The sequence below is a fragment of the Chiloscyllium plagiosum genome, chromosome 30, assembly GCF_004010195.1.
Source record: "Chiloscyllium plagiosum isolate BGI_BamShark_2017 chromosome 30, ASM401019v2, whole genome shotgun sequence".
Classification (NCBI taxonomy): Eukaryota; Metazoa; Chordata; class Chondrichthyes; order Orectolobiformes; family Hemiscylliidae; genus Chiloscyllium; species Chiloscyllium plagiosum.
In genome coordinates, this window is record NC_057739.1 from 5,012,564 (window position 1) to 5,032,395 (window position 19,832).

At 45.1% G+C, this 19,832-nt stretch overlaps 1 protein-coding gene across 1 annotated transcript in view; it reads left to right on the forward strand.

Annotated features, from left to right (window-relative positions):
* glipr2 (GLI pathogenesis-related 2) overlaps window positions 1–13,290 on the forward strand; it is a 64,389-nt gene extending 51,099 nt beyond the window's left edge. The window contains exons 11-12 of the mRNA XM_043719848.1: window positions 5,009–5,086; window positions 12,432–13,290. Coding sequence (XP_043575783.1) covers window positions 5,009–5,086; window positions 12,432–12,595 — 242 coding nt within the window. The 3' untranslated portion in view covers window positions 12,596–13,290. The remainder of the gene's footprint in view (window positions 1–5,008; window positions 5,087–12,431) is intronic.
* The last annotated feature ends 6,542 nt before the right edge of the window (window positions 13,291–19,832 follow it).

Below are 19,832 nucleotides of genomic sequence, written 5' to 3' on the forward strand. Positions count from 1 at the left end.
GGTCAGGGAGTGAGGGGTCAGATGACCTCCCGTGGGGGAGGTGATGGTTCAGTGCGACCTCCCATAGTCAAGGAGGTGAGCGGTCAGAGTGACCTCCCGTGGTCAGGGATGTGAGGATTCAGAGTGACCTCCCTTGGTCAGGGAGGTGAGCAGTCAGAGTGACCTTCCGTAGTCAGGGAGTGAGTGTTCAGAGTGACGTCCCATGGTCAGGGATGTGAGGGTTCAGAGTGACGTCCCGTGGTTTTGGAGGTGAAAGTTCAGAGTGACGTCCCATGGGGGAGGTGAGGGTTCAGAGTGACCTCCCGTGGTCATGGAGGTGAGGGTCTAGAGTGACCTTCCGTGGGGGAGGTGAGGGTTCAGAGTGACTTCCCATGGTCGGGGAGTGAGGGTTCAGAGTGACCTCCCGTGGTGGAGGTGAGGGGTCACAGTGACCTCCCATGGTCAGGGAGGTGAGGGTTCAGAGTTACGTCCCGTGATCAGGGAGGTGAGCGGTCAGAGTGACCTCCCGTAGTCAGAGAGGTGAGGGTTCAGAGTTACGTCCCGTGATCAGGGCGGTGAGTGTTCAGAGTGACCTCCCGTGGTCAGGGAGGTGAGGGTTCAGAATGACCTCCCATGGGGGAGGTGATGGTTCAGCGCGACCTCCCATAGTCAAGGAGGTGAGCGGTCAGAGTGACCTCCCGTGGTCAGGGAGGTGAGGGTTCAGAGTGACCTCCCTTGGGGGAGGTGAGGGTTCAGAGTGGCCTCCCGTAGCAGAGGAGTGAGGGTTCAGTGTGACCTCCCGTGGTCAGGGAGGTGTGAGTTCAGAGTGACCTCCCTTGGGGGAGATGAGGGTTCGGAGTGACCTCCCGTGGTCAGGGCGGAGAGGGTTTCAGAGTGACGACCCGGCAGGGGGAGGTGAGGGTTCAGTGTGACCTCCCGTGGTCAGGGAGGTGAGGGTTCAAAGTGACCTCCCATGGTCAGGGAGGTGAGGGTTCAGAGTGACCTCCCTTGGGGGAGGTAAGGGTTCAGAGCGACCTCCCATAATCAAGGAGGTAAGGGTTCAGAGCGACCTCCCATTGTCAGGGAGGTGAGGGTTCAGAGTGACCTCCCGTGGTCAGGGATGTGAGGATTCAGAGTGACCTCCCTTGGTCAGGGAGGTGAGCAGTCAGAGTGACCTTCCATAGTCAGAGAGTGAGTGTTCAGAGTGACCTCCCATAGTCAGGGAGGTGAGGGTTCAGAGTGATGTCCCGTGGTTTTGGAGGTGAAAGTTCAGAGTGACGTCCCATGGGGGCGGTGAGGGTTCAGAGTGACCTCCTATGGGGGAGGTGAGGGTTCAGAGTGACCTCCTATGGGGGAGATGAGGGTTCAGAGTGACCTCCTATGGGGGAGGTGAGGGTTCAGAGTGATGTCCCGTGGTTTTGGAGGTGAAAGTTCAGAGTGACGTCCCATGGGGGAGGTGAGGGTTCAGAGTGACCTCCTATGGGGGAGGTGAGGGTTCAGAGTGACCTCCCGTGGTCAGGGAGGTGAGTGGTCAGAGTGACCTCCCGTGGTCAGGGAGGTGTGGGTTCAGAGTGACTTCCCATGGTCAGGGAGGTGAGTGGTCAGAGTGACCTCCCGTGGTCAGGGAGGTGTGGGTTCAGAGTGACTTCCCATGGTCAGGGAGGTGAGCGGTCAGAGTGACCTCCCGTAGTCAGGGAGGTGAGCGGTCAGAGTGACCTCCCGCAGTCAGGGAGGTGAGGGTTCAGAGTTACGTCCCGTGATCAGGGCGGTGAGTGTTCAGAGTGACCTCCCGTGGTCAGGGAGGTGAGGGTTCAGAATGACCTCCCGTGGTCAGGGAGGTGAGGGTTCAGAGTGACCTCCCGTGGTCAGGGAGGTGAGGGTTCAGAGTGACCTCCCGCAGCAGAGGAGTGAGTAGTTAGAGAGATCACTCAGAGGGATATTTTAGATGTTTAATAGATTGAATCAACTTTGACAGCGATTCTTACGATAATAGAATCATAGAATCCCTACAGTGTGGAAGCAGGCCATTCAGCCCATCAAGTCTATACTGACCTTCCAAACAGCATCCCACCCAGACCCAGTCCCGGTCCCCTATCCTATCCCTATAACCCTGCATTTCCCATGGCTAATCCATCTTTCATGCACATCGCTGCACACAATGGGCAATTTAGCATGGACCTTTGGACTGTGGAAGGAAATCGGAACACACAGAGGTAGAAAGTGCAAGCTCCGACAGACAGTTGCCTGAGTTTGGAATTAAACCCAGGTCCTGGCGCTGTTAGACTGCAGTGCTAACCATTGAGCCATCATAGCACCCAATATTTAATTGAATAATAACAGATTCAGCTAAGCCTGAATCTGAGCTCTGAGAAAGAGAGGGTAAGTTACACTAACCTTACAGCCTAACCTCTAACAGTTAGACAATGAAAACTGGAAGCTTCTTAACCAATTTTAATAATGTCTTCTGGCCCTGCCCACCTGTTCTGCCACAGGAAGGTGACACAATAAGTCACACTGGGCCAAAATGATATCTTCTAGTCAGTAGTGTCTAACCAAGATGGGTGTGAATTGATTGGCAGTTATTCTTAATATCCCCTTGGTACCATACAGTCATAGGCCTAAGGCCTCTTGAGATGGGTCTGCAGGTTTAATATTAGTGTACAAGTTGACTGCTGTATTTTATAAATCAAAGATGCTTTGTTTTCATTTTAAAAAAATAACCACAATCTGAAATAATGTCATTTTTACTGCAAAGTTGGATTCAAACATATATGGGGGGAAGTTGTGTCTGGTGTAGCAGTAAGGGATAAACAGCTGCAGGCTACATCTGAGGTACCATCATCCACATCGCTATACTTGCTCCTCTCAAAGAACAACCCTCAATCCTCCTCCTTGCTGTGCTGTCAATACAGGAGTAACTTGCATTGTTGTAGTACCTAAAACATCCAGATGCACTTCAAAAGAGAATGGTTAAACAAAATTTGACATTGTCCGACGAAGGAGATGTGCTTTCAGGGGTATTGGAAAGAAATAAAGAAGTCTAAAAGTTAAAAATCGTGGCCACCAAGAGTGGATGGATCCCTAAGCAGCAACAGCACAGATAACACAGTGCTGTGGGCCTGAGTTACATCACAGAGATTAGGATATAGGTGAGGCCATGATGGGATAAAAAGAGAATTTTAAAATCAAGGTGCTCAGGATCAGGAGTACAGGTCAGCAACACACACAGTTGCTGAGTGTTGTTTGCAATGAGTCTATGTTTGATTTTGTAAGTCTGTTTACTAATAACAATCACTATGCTTGATTGGTGAAGCCTGACTTGGAAAAGTATCACAAGCTGTAGAAGGAGCTGGAAGCTTAAACTGAAGCATAAGAGTAGGTATTCTTTTAACTAATTCATGGGATGTGGACATTGCTGGCTGGAGCAGCGTTTATTGCCCATCCCTCATTGCCCAGAGGGCTGTTGTAAGCCCACATTGCTGTGGGCCTGGAGTCACAAGTAGGCCAGACCAGGTAAGGACGGCAGCTTCCTTCCCTAAACTAGATGTGTTTTTCCAACAATCAACAATGGATATATGGTTATTATTAGACTCTTAATTACAGGTTTGTTTTCTATGAAATTAAAATTCCACCATCTGCCATAGGCCATCACCTCCCTTTTACAGCCAGTGTGTCATGTTTACATGTATATAAAATATAAACAACACACAACAGTGGGTGAACAGGAATTTACATAACCTTGTTTTTAACCCCTATCTAATTACCACAACTTCTATCCACTCCCAAGGTAAAAGGCAGAAAGTCAAAACCTTTCTCACCCTCAACTAATTCATCTCCTCCTATGCCATTCTGCCAGCCTGTCTTCATAACTGTTTTCCTCAACATGAGCTTGTTTGATTTCAAATCCAATAATATTTCCAGGAGAAAATTTATTAATGGCTTAAAACAGACGACTGAAAACGTGTGTCGTGTGAAGTGGATTTTCCAGCATTTAGCCGAGATGGGTTTCTCGATCAGAAGGCCAAATGCGAGTGAATTGAGAACCAGCACCAAGCTGCTGGTTAAGAAGCCGGCAGGTTGCTAGGATTGAGAAATTTCACAGTTTTCAAATCTTGAGAAGGAGGGTGTGAAGAATTGCAGATGGTTCATTTTAACTCATTTAATATCAAACCAGTGTGAAGTACGAACAAGTAGAAAAAGCAATTATATATATTACATTCAGAATAAATATAGGCCATTCAACCCATGACAGTGTGATGCCTCACCTCCTCCGCTCTTCACGTAACCCTATTATCATAATATTCTATTACTTTCTCCTTATACATTGTTCTGGTTTCCCCTTAAATACACCCACTCCTTGTGATAGTAAGTTCCAGACCCTCACCATTCTCTGGGTAAATTTCACCATTCACCAGGGTTGGGGGGCACGGTGGCTCAGTGGTTAGCACTGCTGTCTCACAGTGCCAGGGACCCAGGTTTGATTCCAGCCTCAGGTGACTGTGTGGAGTTTGCACATTCTCTCCATGTCTGTATGGGTTTCCTCCAGGTGCTCTGGTTTCCTCCCACAGTCCAAAGATGTGCAGGCCAGGTGAATTGGCCATGCTAAATTGCCCATAGTGTTAGAGGCATTTAGTGTTAGGGAAATGAGTCTGGGTGGGTTACATTTCGGAGGGTCAGTGTGGACTTGTTGGGCCAAAGGGTCTGTTTCCACACTGCAGGGAGTCTAATCTAATCTAAAAAAGTTTTGTTTCTTTGTTTATATTTAAAAGTGAGAAAGTGTCACTGTACTATAATTACTACAATATTTAACTTTTAACCTTGTTCTTTCTTTCTTAAGATCTGTACCTGGGTAATTGTGTGTCGACATTATTCACTTTCCACTGTACTCCTGTACTTTTGTACTTGAGTAGATGTGACAATAAAATCAAAATCTTAAGTCAAAATCCTGATTGTTATTGGATTTATTAGTGATGAGCTTACATTTATAACCCTTTCAAATCCTATCATAAATATCTTTGTTTTGTTTTAGGGACCGAAGTAAGTGAATCCTGGTACAATGAAATCAAGAAATACGACTTCAAATCTCCTGGTTTTAAGAGTGGAACAGGTGAGAGAAATGGGAAATACAAGGTATTTGAGACAGTAACATATACTAAGAAAGTCAAAAGTAGAGAGCAATAAGGAAGAAGAGAGGCAGATGTGTTGTCCATTGCACTGAGTAACACTACCTGCTATTGAACCAGATTTATTTATATCTCCCCAACAAATCAGACAGTAAAACAAAGTGCTTAAATTTTGCAACATATCACAAGATTGAGATAGATTCAGGCACTAGTTATTTTACAGAGAGGCAGCAACACAGATAAGCACTACCTGCCAATTCTTCTCGAAGTCACAAGGACACCTTCATTTAATGTCATTCAGTCATCACTTTTGGATGAAAGTCCGAAATCTCCCTATTCACTGTCACTGCAGGTGACTGCAGCAGTTCCTGAAGGCAGCTCACCAGCACTTTCTTGAGGACAATTAGAGATGGACAATAAATGCTGCCTCAGCCAGCGAAGCCCACATCCCATGAACAAATCAGTACAGAGAGGCAGAGTCATATGAGAGCAGTACAGAGTTATCTGAGAGAAAGACAGCTGGAGAGATAGAGTAGCAAAAAATATTCAGGTATAATACCACCGGGGCGGTACGGGGGCACAGTGGTTAACACTGCTGCCTCACAGCACCAGGTATGAGGTTCAATTCCAGCCTCAAGCAACTGTGTAGAGTTTGCACATTTCCCCCGTGTCTGCGTGGGTTTCCTCCAGGTGCGCCGGTTTCCTCCCACAGTCATGCGAATTGGCCATGCGAAATTGCCTGTAGTGTTCAGGGATGTGTAGGTTAGGTGCATTAGTCAGGGGTAAATATAAGATAATAGATTAGGGGAATGGGTCTGTGAGGGTTACTCTTCGGAGGATTGGTGTGGGCTTGTTGGGCCAAACGGCCTATTTCCACACTGTAAGGATTCTATGATTCTATGATAATAACTCTCTATAATATATAAACATAATACATAAGGTGCAATCAAGCACCATATAATGATTGAGAAAGATGGGGGTTAATGTTCTGCTCAGGATCCAATGCTACTGTAAAGCACAAATATAACAGTGGAACATGTGACATTCTTGTCCGGTTCTATTGACAGACCCCAGACTCACTCCAAAAAAATGGACCTCTATTGGCCAAAGGGCCTGTACTGCGCTGTATTCTTCTATGTTCTAACAGTGGAACATGTGACATTCTTGTCCGGTTCTATTGACAGACCCCAGACTCACTCCAAAAAAATGGACCTCTATTGCATTTTACAGAACAATTGATGAATCTTATCCTGTGCCGTCATATATAAAGTCTTCTGTGCACTGAAGACTACCCTGAACATGGTGACCAACCCACAGATATTGGTACCAAAGTGCACTGTGAAAAGGTGACAATTCCAGATCCACTGGCACCCCAAACCAATCTGGAAATATAAACACCACTATCTCCCACTGTCACAGGTCTTATAACCAATAGGCATGTAGAAACATTGAATCATAGAAAATAGTAGCAGAAGGTCATTCAGCCCTTTGAGGTTTCTCTACCTTTTTTTTAGATTAGATTCCCTACAGTGTGGAAACAGGCCATTTGGCCCAATAAGTCCACACCAACCCTCAGGAGAGTAACCCACCCAGACCCATTTCCCTCTGGCCAATGCACCAATCACTGCGGGCAATTTAGCATGGCCAATTCACCTAACCTGCACATCTTTGGACTGTGGGAGAAAACCGGAGCACCCGGAGGAAACCCACACAGACATGGGGAGGAAACTCCACACAGACAGTCAGCCGAGGCTGGAATCGAACCTGGGACCCTGGCGCTGTAAGGCAGCAGTGCTAACCACTGAGCCACCGTGCCACCCTTTCAATGTGACCATGGCTAATCGCCCAACTCAGTACCCTGTTTCCTCTTTCTTCTATTACTCTTGATCCCTTTAACACAGAGAATTATATCTAACTTCTTCTTAACACTTCAATATTTTGGCCTCAATCACTTTGTATGGCAGAGAATTCCACCACTCTCTGGGTGAAGACATTTCTCCTCACCTCAGTCCTAAATGACCTACACCATATCCCTAAGCTGTGGCCCCTGGTTCTGGACTCCCCAGTCATCAGGAACATGCTTCCTGAATTTAACATGTCTAGCCCTGTTAGAATTTTATAGATGTCTATGAGATTCCCCTTCATTCTTCCAAACTCACTAAGGCCCTGTACAATTGCAGTAAAAAATTTCTGCTCCTGAACTCAAATCCTCTCACTATAAAAGCCAATATATTTGCCTGCTGCGCCCGCATTCATAATTTCAGCGACAGGTATACAAGGACACCAAGGCCCCATTGCACCTCCTGCTTTCCCAAAATAACATCGTTCATTTAATAATCTGCCTTCCTGTTTTTGCTACCAAAGTGGAACTTCTACAAGAGCTCTGACTGCTGCTGCAATAGATTTGTGCGTCAGCCTGCCAGGCGATTGGCCATATTACCGCTAGGTCTACAGTCCAGAGATACAAGCAGAAGGGCTCTGAGATTAGCCAAATATGGTTACTGCCTCAAGTTGAGCTCAGACATAACCCATCCAACAGCAGCGATGGTGCATGGAGATCAGTGCACTATGATGTGAACCCTGTTACTGGTGTACTATCAAGCTATTTTCAACAAGTAACACTCCTCCCTCTTCAATCCTACATTAGATTAGATTACATTACAGTGTGAAAACAGGCCCTTCGGCCCAACAAGTCCACACCGACCCGCCGAAGCACAACCCACCCATACATTTACATTTACCCTTACCTAACACTACAGGCAATTTAGTATGGCCAATTCACCTGACCTGCACATCTTTGGACTGTGGGAGGAAACCGGAGCACCCAGAGGAAACCCACGCAGACACGGGGAGAACATGCAAACTCCACACAGTCAGTAGCCTGAGGCGGGAATTGAACCCGGGTCTCTGGCGCTGTGAGGCAGCAGTGCTAACCACTGTGCCAACTGAAATGTAGGCCAGCCACTGCATTTACTCTTCCAGTGTGGAGACACCTGGAAGGTTTGGGATTAAAATGGCAGAGTAAAAACACTCACCAAGGAGAAGCATGAACATGGCTTGTAATTCCGTGAGTCTCAAATGCTAAGGCAGAAGATGTTTCAGCTGAGAAAAGGATTCAATGGACAAACTACTTCCTATGGTAAGGGACTAAGCAATAAGGGGATGCAATCTCCAAGTTGAAGAGTGTGAGTGCAAGCTCGAATCATTTTATACTTGGTGTGAATCTGGAGTATCGGAGGCCTTTTGGAGGTTTATAAAATCATGAGGGTCATGGATAGGATAAATAGACGAGGTCTTTTCCCTGGGGTGGGGGAGATCAGAACTAGAGGGCATAGGTTTAGGGTGAGAGGGGACAGATATAAAAGGGACCTAAGGGGCAACTTTTTCACGCAGAGGGTGGTGCGTTATGGAAAGAGCTGCCAGAGGAAGTGGTGGAGGCTGGTACAATTTCAGCACTTACAAGGTATCTGGATGGGCATCTGAATAGAAAGGATTTAGAGGGATATGGGCCAAGTGCTGGAAAATGGGACTAGATTAGGTTAGATTTAGATTTAGGTTACCTACAGTATGGAAACAGGCCCTTCAGCCCAACAAGTCCACACCGACCCTCTGAAGAGTAACCCACCTAGACCCATTCCTCTATCCTGTATATTTACTCCTGACTAATGCACCTAACACTATGGGCAATTTAGCATGGCCAATTCACCTGACCTGCACACCTTTAGACTGTGGGAAGAAACCGGAGCATCCAGAGGAAACCCACGCAGGCACAGGGAGAATGTGCAAACTCCACACAGATAGTCGCCCGAGGCTGGAGTCAAAACCGGGTCTCTGGTGCTGTGAGGCAGCAGTGCTAACCACTGAGCCACTGTGCTGCCCATTAGGGTATCTGGTCAGCATGGAAAAGTTGGACCGAAGGGTCTCTGTGTTGTACATCTCTATAACCCTAGAACTGTAATTAGAACATTCAAGCCTGCGATTTAGCAGTTTTTATTAGGATATGATATCAATGGATATGAATCAAAGATGTGTAGATGAATCTAAGATGCAAATCTCCGACTGATTCGCAAAAGAAGTTCAACTAGCTGAATTACCTTCTTGTTTCAATGTAAGTTCCATGGTAAAAACAGTAGAGTCATATCCAAATAGCACAAATTGGGGAAATAAATTGGTGCTGTTTTGTTTTAAAGTTCTCCCAAGTATTTCTAATTGGGCAAAATATGGTATGGCAAGGTATGGCAAGTGGACAGTAGTTGAAAATATGCAGAGGAGGACAGGTGTTGTTAGATTCCATCTGTTTATCTGCTATTACTCTGGCAGTTACATCATAGCAATCAATTCCCATCAGTAGGAGAAACTAGATCATCCCAGCTGGTTGAATGGCCTTTCTCCATGCCTTAATTCTGTGAATTCTGCAATCTGGAATAGTTCTGTTTGGAGTAAAGGAGGCTAAGGAGAGATGTAATTAGCCAACATTATAAAGCTGGGGGAGTTTGCTCTGCCTAATTGCCTATTATATTTTGCACATCATACAACAATCATATTTCAAAGGGTTACTGCATGAGCTGTAAAGTTCTTTAACCAGGGGGCCTGGCCTCAAAAAGAGGGGGAGTAGATTTAGGACTGAGCTGAGGAGGAACTTCTTCATCCAAAGAGTTGTGAATCTGTGGAATACCCTGCCAAATGAAGCAATTGAGGCTTCCTTGTTGAATATTTTTAAGGCAAATTTTTTAACATTATGGGAATTAAGGGTTATGGTGAACGGGCAGGTAAGTGGAGCTGAGTCCACAAAAAGATCAGTCATGATCTTATTGAATACTCTCGCTCCTATTTCTTACTTAATAATGTTCTTAATGGAGGTGCTCAAAATTAAAGATTTAATTAAGAAAACCTTTTTTAATACTGGCAGGTGGGTCAGCAACCAAAGGACACAAACAACAAGTCATTGGCAAAAAAGAAGGCAGGGAGCATTGACGGTAACAGAGTGAGATGTTGTAAATTGGCCTACATTGCCTGGAAAGGCAGTGGAAGCAGATTCAGTCATAACTTTGAAAAGGGAAGTAGACAACATGAAAGAGAAAAGGCTTTAGGGTTGTGAGAAAAGAGATTGAGAAGTGAGACTAAAACAAACAGAAACGCAAGAGAAACAGACCATGTCTGACAGCAAAGAGAAACAGGGTTAATGCTTTGAGTCTGATTTGACTGTTCTTCAGTTCAGAAGACATTATACCAGTTAACATTAATGTTGTTACTCTTTCTGTAGATACTGCCAGTCTTACTGAGTTTCTTTCACAACTTATGTTTTTATTTAGGAAGTGAGAGTAATGGGAATGCTCATTCACAGATTTGTTTCAGTTAAACAAATTACTTCCTTTTCTGCTGAAAAACCTGGTCTACAGTAAACTCAGGCATGGTGGAAGGAAATCTACTGTATACACAAACTCAGCTATTCTTCCAATTATGCTACATTAACCAACATCATAGAGTCATTGAGTCAGAGAGTCATACAGCACAGAAACAGAGCCATTGGACCAACCAGTCCATGCTTAATGTAATCCCAACCTAAACCAGTCCCACCTGATCCATACCCCTCTAACTCTTTCCTATTCATGTATCTTATCCAAGTGTCTTTTAAATGTTGTTACTGTGTCACCTACAGCACTTCCTCAGGGACTTCATTCCGCACGTGAACCACCCTCTTGTGTAAAAGATCTGCCCCCTCAGGTCTTTTTTAAATCTCTTTCCTCTCACCCTAAAAATGCGCCCCCTAGTCTTGAAATCCCCCATCCCAGGGAACAACACTATCCATACCCCTCATGATTTTATAAACTTCTATCAGAGTGCCTCTCAACCTCCTACACTCCAGTGACGATAGTTCCAGCCTTGAACCCTCTCCAGCTTAATAATATCCTTTCTATAACAGGGAGACCACAACTGAACACATGTTTCAAAAGAACTCAGATTGTATTCCCAAATATTATTTTCTAAATCCTTCCCTAATAGCACTGTGACTCTACCTAAACCAAATAGACTGCAGTGGTTCACAAACACAATTCACCATCACCTTAACAAGGGCATTTGGGGTTGGGCAATTAACATTGGTCCAGTCAGTGACACATCTGAGCAATTTGTTTAAGAACTGAATGACCCTTGTTGAGAATATTTTCATGGATAAGCACATGGATGATGATGGGATGGTGTAGGGGAACGAGCTGAGAATAGTTCACAGGTCAGCGCAACATTGAGGGCCGAAGGGCCTGTTCTGCGCTGTATTCTTCTATGTTCTATGACACACCATTTGGATGTTGTTACAAGTCATTTGATTGAATGCATTAAAAAAGGGGGAAAGGTTACACAACTGGGACAGCAATGTGAGGTAAGGTAGTCCAAGCAGGTTAATTTTTGCTGGGGTCAGGTTTTAAGGTTCACACTGCACTTTCTGTTGGCACGCATGGTGGCCATTATTCACTTGTGAACTCTAATGCTGAGTACTATGTAACTGCGCCATCCTATGGGCAACATAGGATGGCGTAGTTATATTTTCATATGTGATGTCTGTACAATTGTCCTTTCAGCTATGGGAGCACAGACCGTAGGCTAACAGTCCACCTGCCTTACTGATTTATTTTAAGTTTATCCCAAGTAATTGGGCAAAATACATAGTAACACCACAAGGTATGGCAAGTGGGCAATAGTTGAAAATATGTAGAGGAGCAAGGCATTGCTAGATTCCATCTGTTTATCTACTAATACTCCAGTAGCCGCATGGGACAATGGTAATGCAATTGTTGATTAATCATAGCAATCAATTCCTATCAGTAAGAGAAACTAGATCATTCCAGCTGGGCTGAATTGCCTCTTTCTGTGCCGTAGTTCTGCGAATACCGTGATCTTGAATAATTTTCTTTGGAGTAAAGGAGGTTAAGGGGAGGTCTAATAGAGGTGCTCAAAGTTAAGAGTTTAATTAAGAGAAGCTTAATTAAAGCTGACAATCCCACTGCCTTACTAAAGAGAGTGTTGAGCCATTGGGTATAATGTCTTTCACAGGGCATTTCAAACCAAGGCCCTATTTGCCCTCTCAGATAAGCATAAAAGATTCAAAGAACAGCAAGACAGTTCTCCATAATGTCCTGATATTTATTAACAGATTTATTAGCTAACATTATAAAGCTGTCGGCGTTTGCTCTGCACAATTGGCGATTACATTTTCCACACTGTGCAATGACAATACGTCAAAGGGTATTCCAGCGGCTGTGAAGTGCTTTATGGATCTTGCGTCTGTGCAAGGCTCTATAAAACTGCAAGATTTTCTTTCTGTGTTGATTCTAGGCCACTTCACACAGATGGTGTGGAAGGAATCACATGAGCTAGGTGCTGGCTGTGCTACAGATGGGAAGGGTATGTTCATGGTGGTAGCGGTCTACAATCCAGCAGGAAACATCACCAATCCCGGATACTTCGAGAAAAATGTGTTACCTCCCAGTAAAAACTAACCAAGGAAGAAGACAACTGGAGTCAAATGTCAAACATTGTACTAATGTACACTGATGATTGCATGGGATTAATAGGAATTTCATTTGGGGCTTAATCAATTTAATTTAAATAGGATTGTTTTCCAAGTTTTGGGTGGATTTTACCACAATATATTTTTAACAAGATCATATAACAGAAAATTACTTATCCCTGATTTTATTTTCTATTCATTTATGGGATGTGGGTGTCATTAGCTAGGCCAGCGCTTATTGTCCAGAGGGTTTGGAGGCACATGTGGGCAAGATGGCTGTTTCCTTCCCTAAAGGACATTAGTGAACCAGATGGGTTTTTCTAACAATCAAGATGGTCATCATTAGACTTTTAATTCCAGATTTTAATTGAATCTAAATGCCACCATCTGTCATAGTGGGATCATTACTGGGGTCTCTGTGTTAATAGTCTTGTGATAATAGCACTGGGCCATTGTCTCCCCTTCCTTAGCTCCTTCATTCGTACTATGCTGTTAGCTGTTGGGATGTAATTCTTTCTTTCCTCCTCATTTCCTCCCTTGAAAACGCTCATTAAAATCAACCTCTTTGACTACCTTCTTATTATCTCCTCATGTGATTCGACATGACATACTGATTCCTGGGATGGCAGGACTGACATGTGAAGAAAGGCTGGATAGAACCATGGTTGTAGGTGAACGTGAGGACTGCAGATTCTGGAGGTCAGAGTCAAGAGTTTGGTGCTGGAAAAGCACAGCAGGTCAGGCAGCATCTGAGGAGCAGGAAAATCGCCTGAAACGTCGATTTTCCTGCTCCTTGGATGCTGCCTGACCTGCTGTGCTTTTCCAGCACCACTCTAATCTTGACTAGGGTTGCACTCATTGGAATTTAGAAGAATGAGGGGAGCATCTCATAGAAACATAAATCCTGATGGGACTGGACAGGCTAGATACAGGAAGAATGTTCGTAATGTTGAGGAAGTCCAGAACTAGGGATCACAGTCTATGAATAAGGGGTAAGCCATTCAGGACTCAGCTGAGGAAGAATTTCTTCAGTCAGAGAGTTGGGAACCTGCAGAATTCTGTACCACAGAAAGCTGGTGGAGCCAGTTTGTAGTTATATTCAAGAGGGATCTGGACATGCCCCTTGCTACTAAAGGGATCAAGGGTTTTTTGGAGAAAGAGGTAGTGAGATATTGAAATTGCATGATCAGCCACAATCATATTGAATGGTGGTGGAGGCTCGAAGGGCCGAATGGCCTACTCCTGCATCTATTTTCTATGTTTCTATGACATCAATTTATTTTCGACAGCAATCCTTGCAAAAACCTTGGAATATTTTAGAGTGCTAAAGTGCTATATAAATAGAAGTTGTTGTTGGGAAATGCTTGGAGTATAATGTGTCAAGCACTTTGTGGATTCCTGCAAATTCTCATCTCAGTAACTGGTAAAGGGCTTTGAGTTATTAACTCTGTTTATATACTGGGTGTGTGGTTATTAAAGGGTTATACTGGGCCAGAGTATCCTCATAAGGCAATTCCAGCAGAATTACAGACAAAGAAATGTTTCAGCATTATCCCAGAAATGTGTTCAAGCTGGAGCTGAACAAGGGAGACTTTACAATTTGCTCACTGACTTGCTTCACCTCAAAATGTGAAGGGGCTGCGAGCTCAGAGACAGCAACAGCCACTGGGTATCTCTGCAACCTCCCTAACACTCTCACAGCTTCTGTCTGCCATGCCCTCTACTGTTACAGATACCTCATCCCGTCTCCTGCTCCAAGTGACAGACTGCAACAAATTCCAAGCTTCAAAATGGAGTCACATCGGGAGAAAGTTTAGGAAGCACTGTCTTATTGGGTTCATTTTATACTTTCCGTGCTAGTCCATGCACTGATTTTAAATGCTTTCTAAAACTGCAGTCACATTTTCTGTTTCCCTTCAACTAGCAGCGAGTGAATAACAGCCGTCCAATGCAGATGCACACAGGCCTCCTTTAGAACCCTGGCAATGCACACCATAATAACAGTGTTACAAAATGAAGCTGCCAGGTTTACCAGGATGTAACTAAAATGTTTTCTCCTTGGGACCAGGAAACAATTATCCACTTATGCAGCAACAGCAGTTCAGGATGTGAGTCTGCACAAGTCACTGTTTATTCTCAGTGCTCTTTGCCAGTGTACGCTGCATTAACACTCAATACCAATTCCTGCCAATAAACTGCAAATTAGTCCATCACCCCTTCAGCAAGGATTGCAACTCAGTCATCCATTATTCTGGAGATGTGATCACATGATTTCTGACCTCCAATCAAGATCCAATCAAACAGCCTTCCCTATCCATATCTCCAAAATATTTAACAAAGAAGGTAAAACTATTGGGTTTTTTAAATTCATTTTTTAAGATCAGTGTCCATGCAATTAAACTATATAACAGAATGGGCTCAAGGTGTGAAAGGCCAACTATGTTCATATGGTACCCACCTTTTGAACATCTCAGACTATATCTCCAACAAGTGGCAAGGTGTACATAATAGCTGGGGCCAAAGCCAGATAGAAGGAGGTTGACTAATTTTGGATTACTGAATCAACCTGGCATGAATAAGCCTCAATAATATAAGTGTTCATTGTGATTAATTCCAAACCATGCTGCTGATTTCCACTTGTGGCATTGGGATCTGTTTAAATAATAATGTCAAACTCATGATTTGGAATTGCAAAAAGGGTGAAAAGAGTCTACAATATATGTTTTGACTTAATATTATGCTTCTGCCATGTAACCACCTGTGGATATTCTTTACATTAAAAATTGCTCAAGGTATTTTTTGTGGTCTGCATTAAATTATTCCTCTCTACATTTCAAATTGCTACCAAGGCCCCTCTCCAACTTCTTTACTGTGTTCAGATTCTAGCTCTGAGACTTTCATAGAGTCATAGAGATGTACAGCACGGAAACAGACCCTTCAGTCTAACCCGTCCATGCCGACCAGATGTCCAAACCCAATCTAGTCCCACCTGCCAGCACCTGGTCCATATCCCTCTAAACCCTTCCTATTCATGTACCAATCCAGATGCCTTTTAAATGTTTCAATTGTACCAGCCTCCACCATTTCCTCCAGCAGCTCATTCCATACACGTCCCACCCTCTGTGTGAAAAAGTTACCCTTTAGGTCTCTTTTATATCTTTCCCCTCTCCGCTTAAACCTATGTCCTCTAATTCTAGACTCCCCAACCCCAGGGAAAAGACTTTGTCTATTTATCCCAACCATGCCTCAGCTGATGCTATGCAGTTTGCTAATCTCAAAACACAAAAATCCCAGGAGATCACAATCACCTTGAATGGAAGAGGGTTGGCCAGACCATGGCTCAGTCAGCACAGCCTACAGTTCGTTATGGCTGATGTTAGCAGGTAATGTGAAAGCATTGATATTCCCACTTTCTATTTTAACCGCTCTGCTAATCCACTTATTTTAAGCAAGTGATCAACTCCGCTACAATCGATACAACATGAACATGTTCAGCACTTTGCCAACAGTAATGCATCTCTAAAAGTTTAGCTCAGATAAATGCGAGGTCCTGCATTTTGGGAAAGCAAATCTTAGCAGGACTTATACACTTAATGGTAAGGTCCTAGGGAGTGTTGCTGAACAAAGAGACCTTGGAGTGCAGGTTCATAGCTCCTTGAAAATGGAGTCGCAGGTAGATAGGATAGTGAAGGCGACGTTTGGTATGCTTTCCTTTATTGGTCAGAGTATTGAGTACAGGAGTTGGGAGGTCATGTTGCAGCTGTACAGGACATTGGTTAGGCCACTGTTGGAATATTGTGTGCAATTATGGTCTCCTTCCTATCGGAAAGATGTTGTGAAACGTGAAAGGGTTCAGAAAAGATTTACAAGGATGTTGCCAGATTGGAGGACTTGTGCTATAGGTAGAGGTTGAATAGGCTGGGGCTGTTTTCCCTGGAGCGTCAGAGGCTGAGGGGTGACCTTATAGAGGTTTATAAAATCATGAGAGGCATGGATAGGATAAATAGACAAAGTCTCTTCCCAGGGGTGGGAGTGTCCAGAACTAGAGGGCATAGGTTTAGGGTGAGAGGGGAAAGATATAAAAGAGACCTCAAGGGCAACTTCTTCACGCAGAGGGTATTACGTGTATGGAATGAGCTGCCAGAGGATATGGTGGAGGCTGGTACAATTGCAACATTTAAAAGGCATTTGGATGGGTATGTGAATAGGAAGGGTTTGGAGGGATATGGGTCGGGTGCTGGCAGGTGGGACGAGATTGGGTTGGCATATCTGTTTGGACAGAAGGGTCTGTTTCCATGCTGTACATCTCTATGACTCTAAATGGAATTATCTTTGTCTCTGTACTCTGCCAGTGTCTGTCTCAGTTTTTCCAAGTGTGCGCGAGTACATATGTATGTGTGTGACTTTCACAGTCTGTATGTGTGCGCCTCTCACAGTCTGTATGTGTACTTTTGTGTCCCACATGCAGATGTCCCAATCTGATTTTTGCGAATTTGTTAATGGGATATGGGCTTTACCGGCTGGGCCAAGCATTTGTTGCTCATTCCTGATTGTTCATAAGAAAGTGGTGGGCTGCTTTCTTGAACCACTGCAGTCCATGTGGTGCAGGTACAGCGCTGTTAGGAAAGGAGTTCCAGGAGTTCCAGGAGTTCCAGGATTTTGACTCAATGACACTGAATCATTAGCAAACAACTCCACTTCTGACAATATAGATCCACGTCAAGAAGACTTGTATCGCTGCCATTGTCTTTCTCGCTGGTATAGGTCATAAGTTTGGAAGGTGTTGTCAAAGGAGGCTTGATGAGTTGTGCATTGCATCTTGCAGATAGTGGCAATCTCCATCAGTAGTGGAGGACGTTGCTGAATGGGAGACTAATCGAGCAAGCGTCTTGTTCCTGGTTGGTGCTATTCTTGATTGTTGCTGTAGCTTCACTCATCCAGGCAAGTATAGAGTATTGGAGTCGAGTATGTGGTACTGGAAAAGCACAGCAGATCAGGCAGCATCTGAGGAGCAGGAGAATTGACATTTCGGACATAAGCTTATGCCTGAAATGTCGATTCTCTTCTCCATGGATGCTGCCTGACCTGCTGTGCTTTTCCAGCACCACACTCTCGACTCTGATCTCCAGCATCAGCAGTCCTCACTTTCTCCTAAGTACAGAGTATTCCATCACACTCCTCTCTTGGGATATGTAGGCAATGGACACGCTTTGGGGCTCCAGACGATGCGTTAGTTGACAAAGAATTTCCAGCCTGTGACCTGCTCTTGGAGCTATATTATTACCTGGCTTTTCCAATTATGTTTCTGGTTAATAGTAACCACTCAGGATGTTGATGATAGGGAATTAAATAACAATATTGCCATGTCAAAGGGAGATATTTAGATTCTCTCTTGACGGAGATGCTCATTAACTGGGGCGGCACGGTGGCACAGTGGTTAGCACTGCTGCCTCATAGCACCAGGGACCCTGGTTCAATTCCAGCCTCGTGCAACTGTCTGTGTGGAGTTTGCACATTCTCCCCATGTCTGTGTGGGTTTTCTCCGGGTGCTCCGGTTTCCTCCCACAGTCCAAAGATGTGCAGGTTAGGTGAATTGGCCATGCTAAATTGGTGTTAGGTGAAGGGGTAAACATAGGGGAATGGGTCTGGGTGGGTGGCTCTTCGGAGGGTCGGTGTGGACTTGTTGGGCCAAAGGGCCTGTTTCCACACTGTAAGTAATCTAATAAAAAAAAAACTTGCTCGTGTGTGGTGCAAATGTTACTATTGTCCTTGTCTATCTATTTGTCAACATGGACTGCTTCAGTATCTGAGGAGTTGTGAATGCTATGAACACTGAATCATTAGCAAACAACTCCACTTCTGACTTTAGGATGGAGAGCAGGTCTTTGCTAAAGAAGCTGATGATGGTTGGACTTCAGATATTATCTCAAACCTGCTCTGCCACTGAGTGAGATATGGGCTGAGCTTGTTCACCTGGACTATCACATGTAAAGTTACGACATTTTTACTATGTAGAAAGCGCTCAGAAAGTAGTGCTTCCAAATAAAGCTATTAGACTATAACCTGGTGTTGTGTACTGTTGGGAACATCGGGAGAGGAAAAAACGGAGGGCTTGGAGGCCCTGGTCATGGCAGATGGAGGTGTAGAGGGATTGGATATCCATGGTGAAGATGAGGAGTTGGGGCCGGGGAAATGGAAGTCTTGGAGGAGGTGGAGGACGTGGGTGGTGTCTCGAACGTATATGGGGAGTTCCTGGACTAGGGGGCATATGACAGTGTCGGGGTAGGTAGAGATGAGCCCAGTGGGGCAGGAGCATGCTGAGACAATGGGTTGGCCAGGGTGGTCAGGCTTGTGGATCTTGGGAAGGAGGTAGAACCGGGCAGTGCGAGGTCCATAGTCCGGGAACCCCGCACTGCCCGGTTCTACCTCCTTCCCAAGATCCACAAGCCTGACCACCCTGGCTGACCCATTGTCTCAGCATGCTCCTGCCCCACTGGGCTCATCTCTACCTACCTCGACACTATCTTATCCCCCCTCGTCCAGGAACTCCCCACATACGTACGAGACACCATCCACGCCCTCCACCTCCTCCAAGACTTCTGTTTCCCCGGTCCCCAATGCCTCATCTTCACCATGGATATCCAATCCCTCTACACCTCCATCCACCATGACCAGGGCCTCCAAGCCCTCCGTTTTTTCCTCTCCCGACGTCCCCAACAGTACCCTTCCACCGACTCTCTCATTCGTTTGGCCGAACTGGTCCTCACCCTTAACAATTTCTCCTTCGAATCCTCCCACTTCCTCCAGACCAAAGGGGTAGCCATGGGCACATTTATGGACCCCAGCTATGCCTGTCTCTTTGTTGGCTACGTAGAACAGTCCATCTGCCGTAATTACACCGGCACCACTCCCCACCTCTTCCTCCGCTACATTAATGACTGCATTGGCACCACCTCATGTTCCCGCGAAGAAGTTGAGCAATTCATCAACTTCACCAACACATTCCACCCTGACCTTAAATTTACCTGGACCATCTCTGACACCTCCCTCCCCTTCCTGGACCTGTCCAACTCCATCAGTGACGACCGACTTGACACTGACACCTTCTACAAACCCACCGACTCCCACAGCTACCTGGATTACACCTCTTCCCACCATACCTCTTGCAAAAATGCCATCCCGTATCCCCAATTCCTCCGCCTCTGCCGTATCTGCTCCCAGGAGGA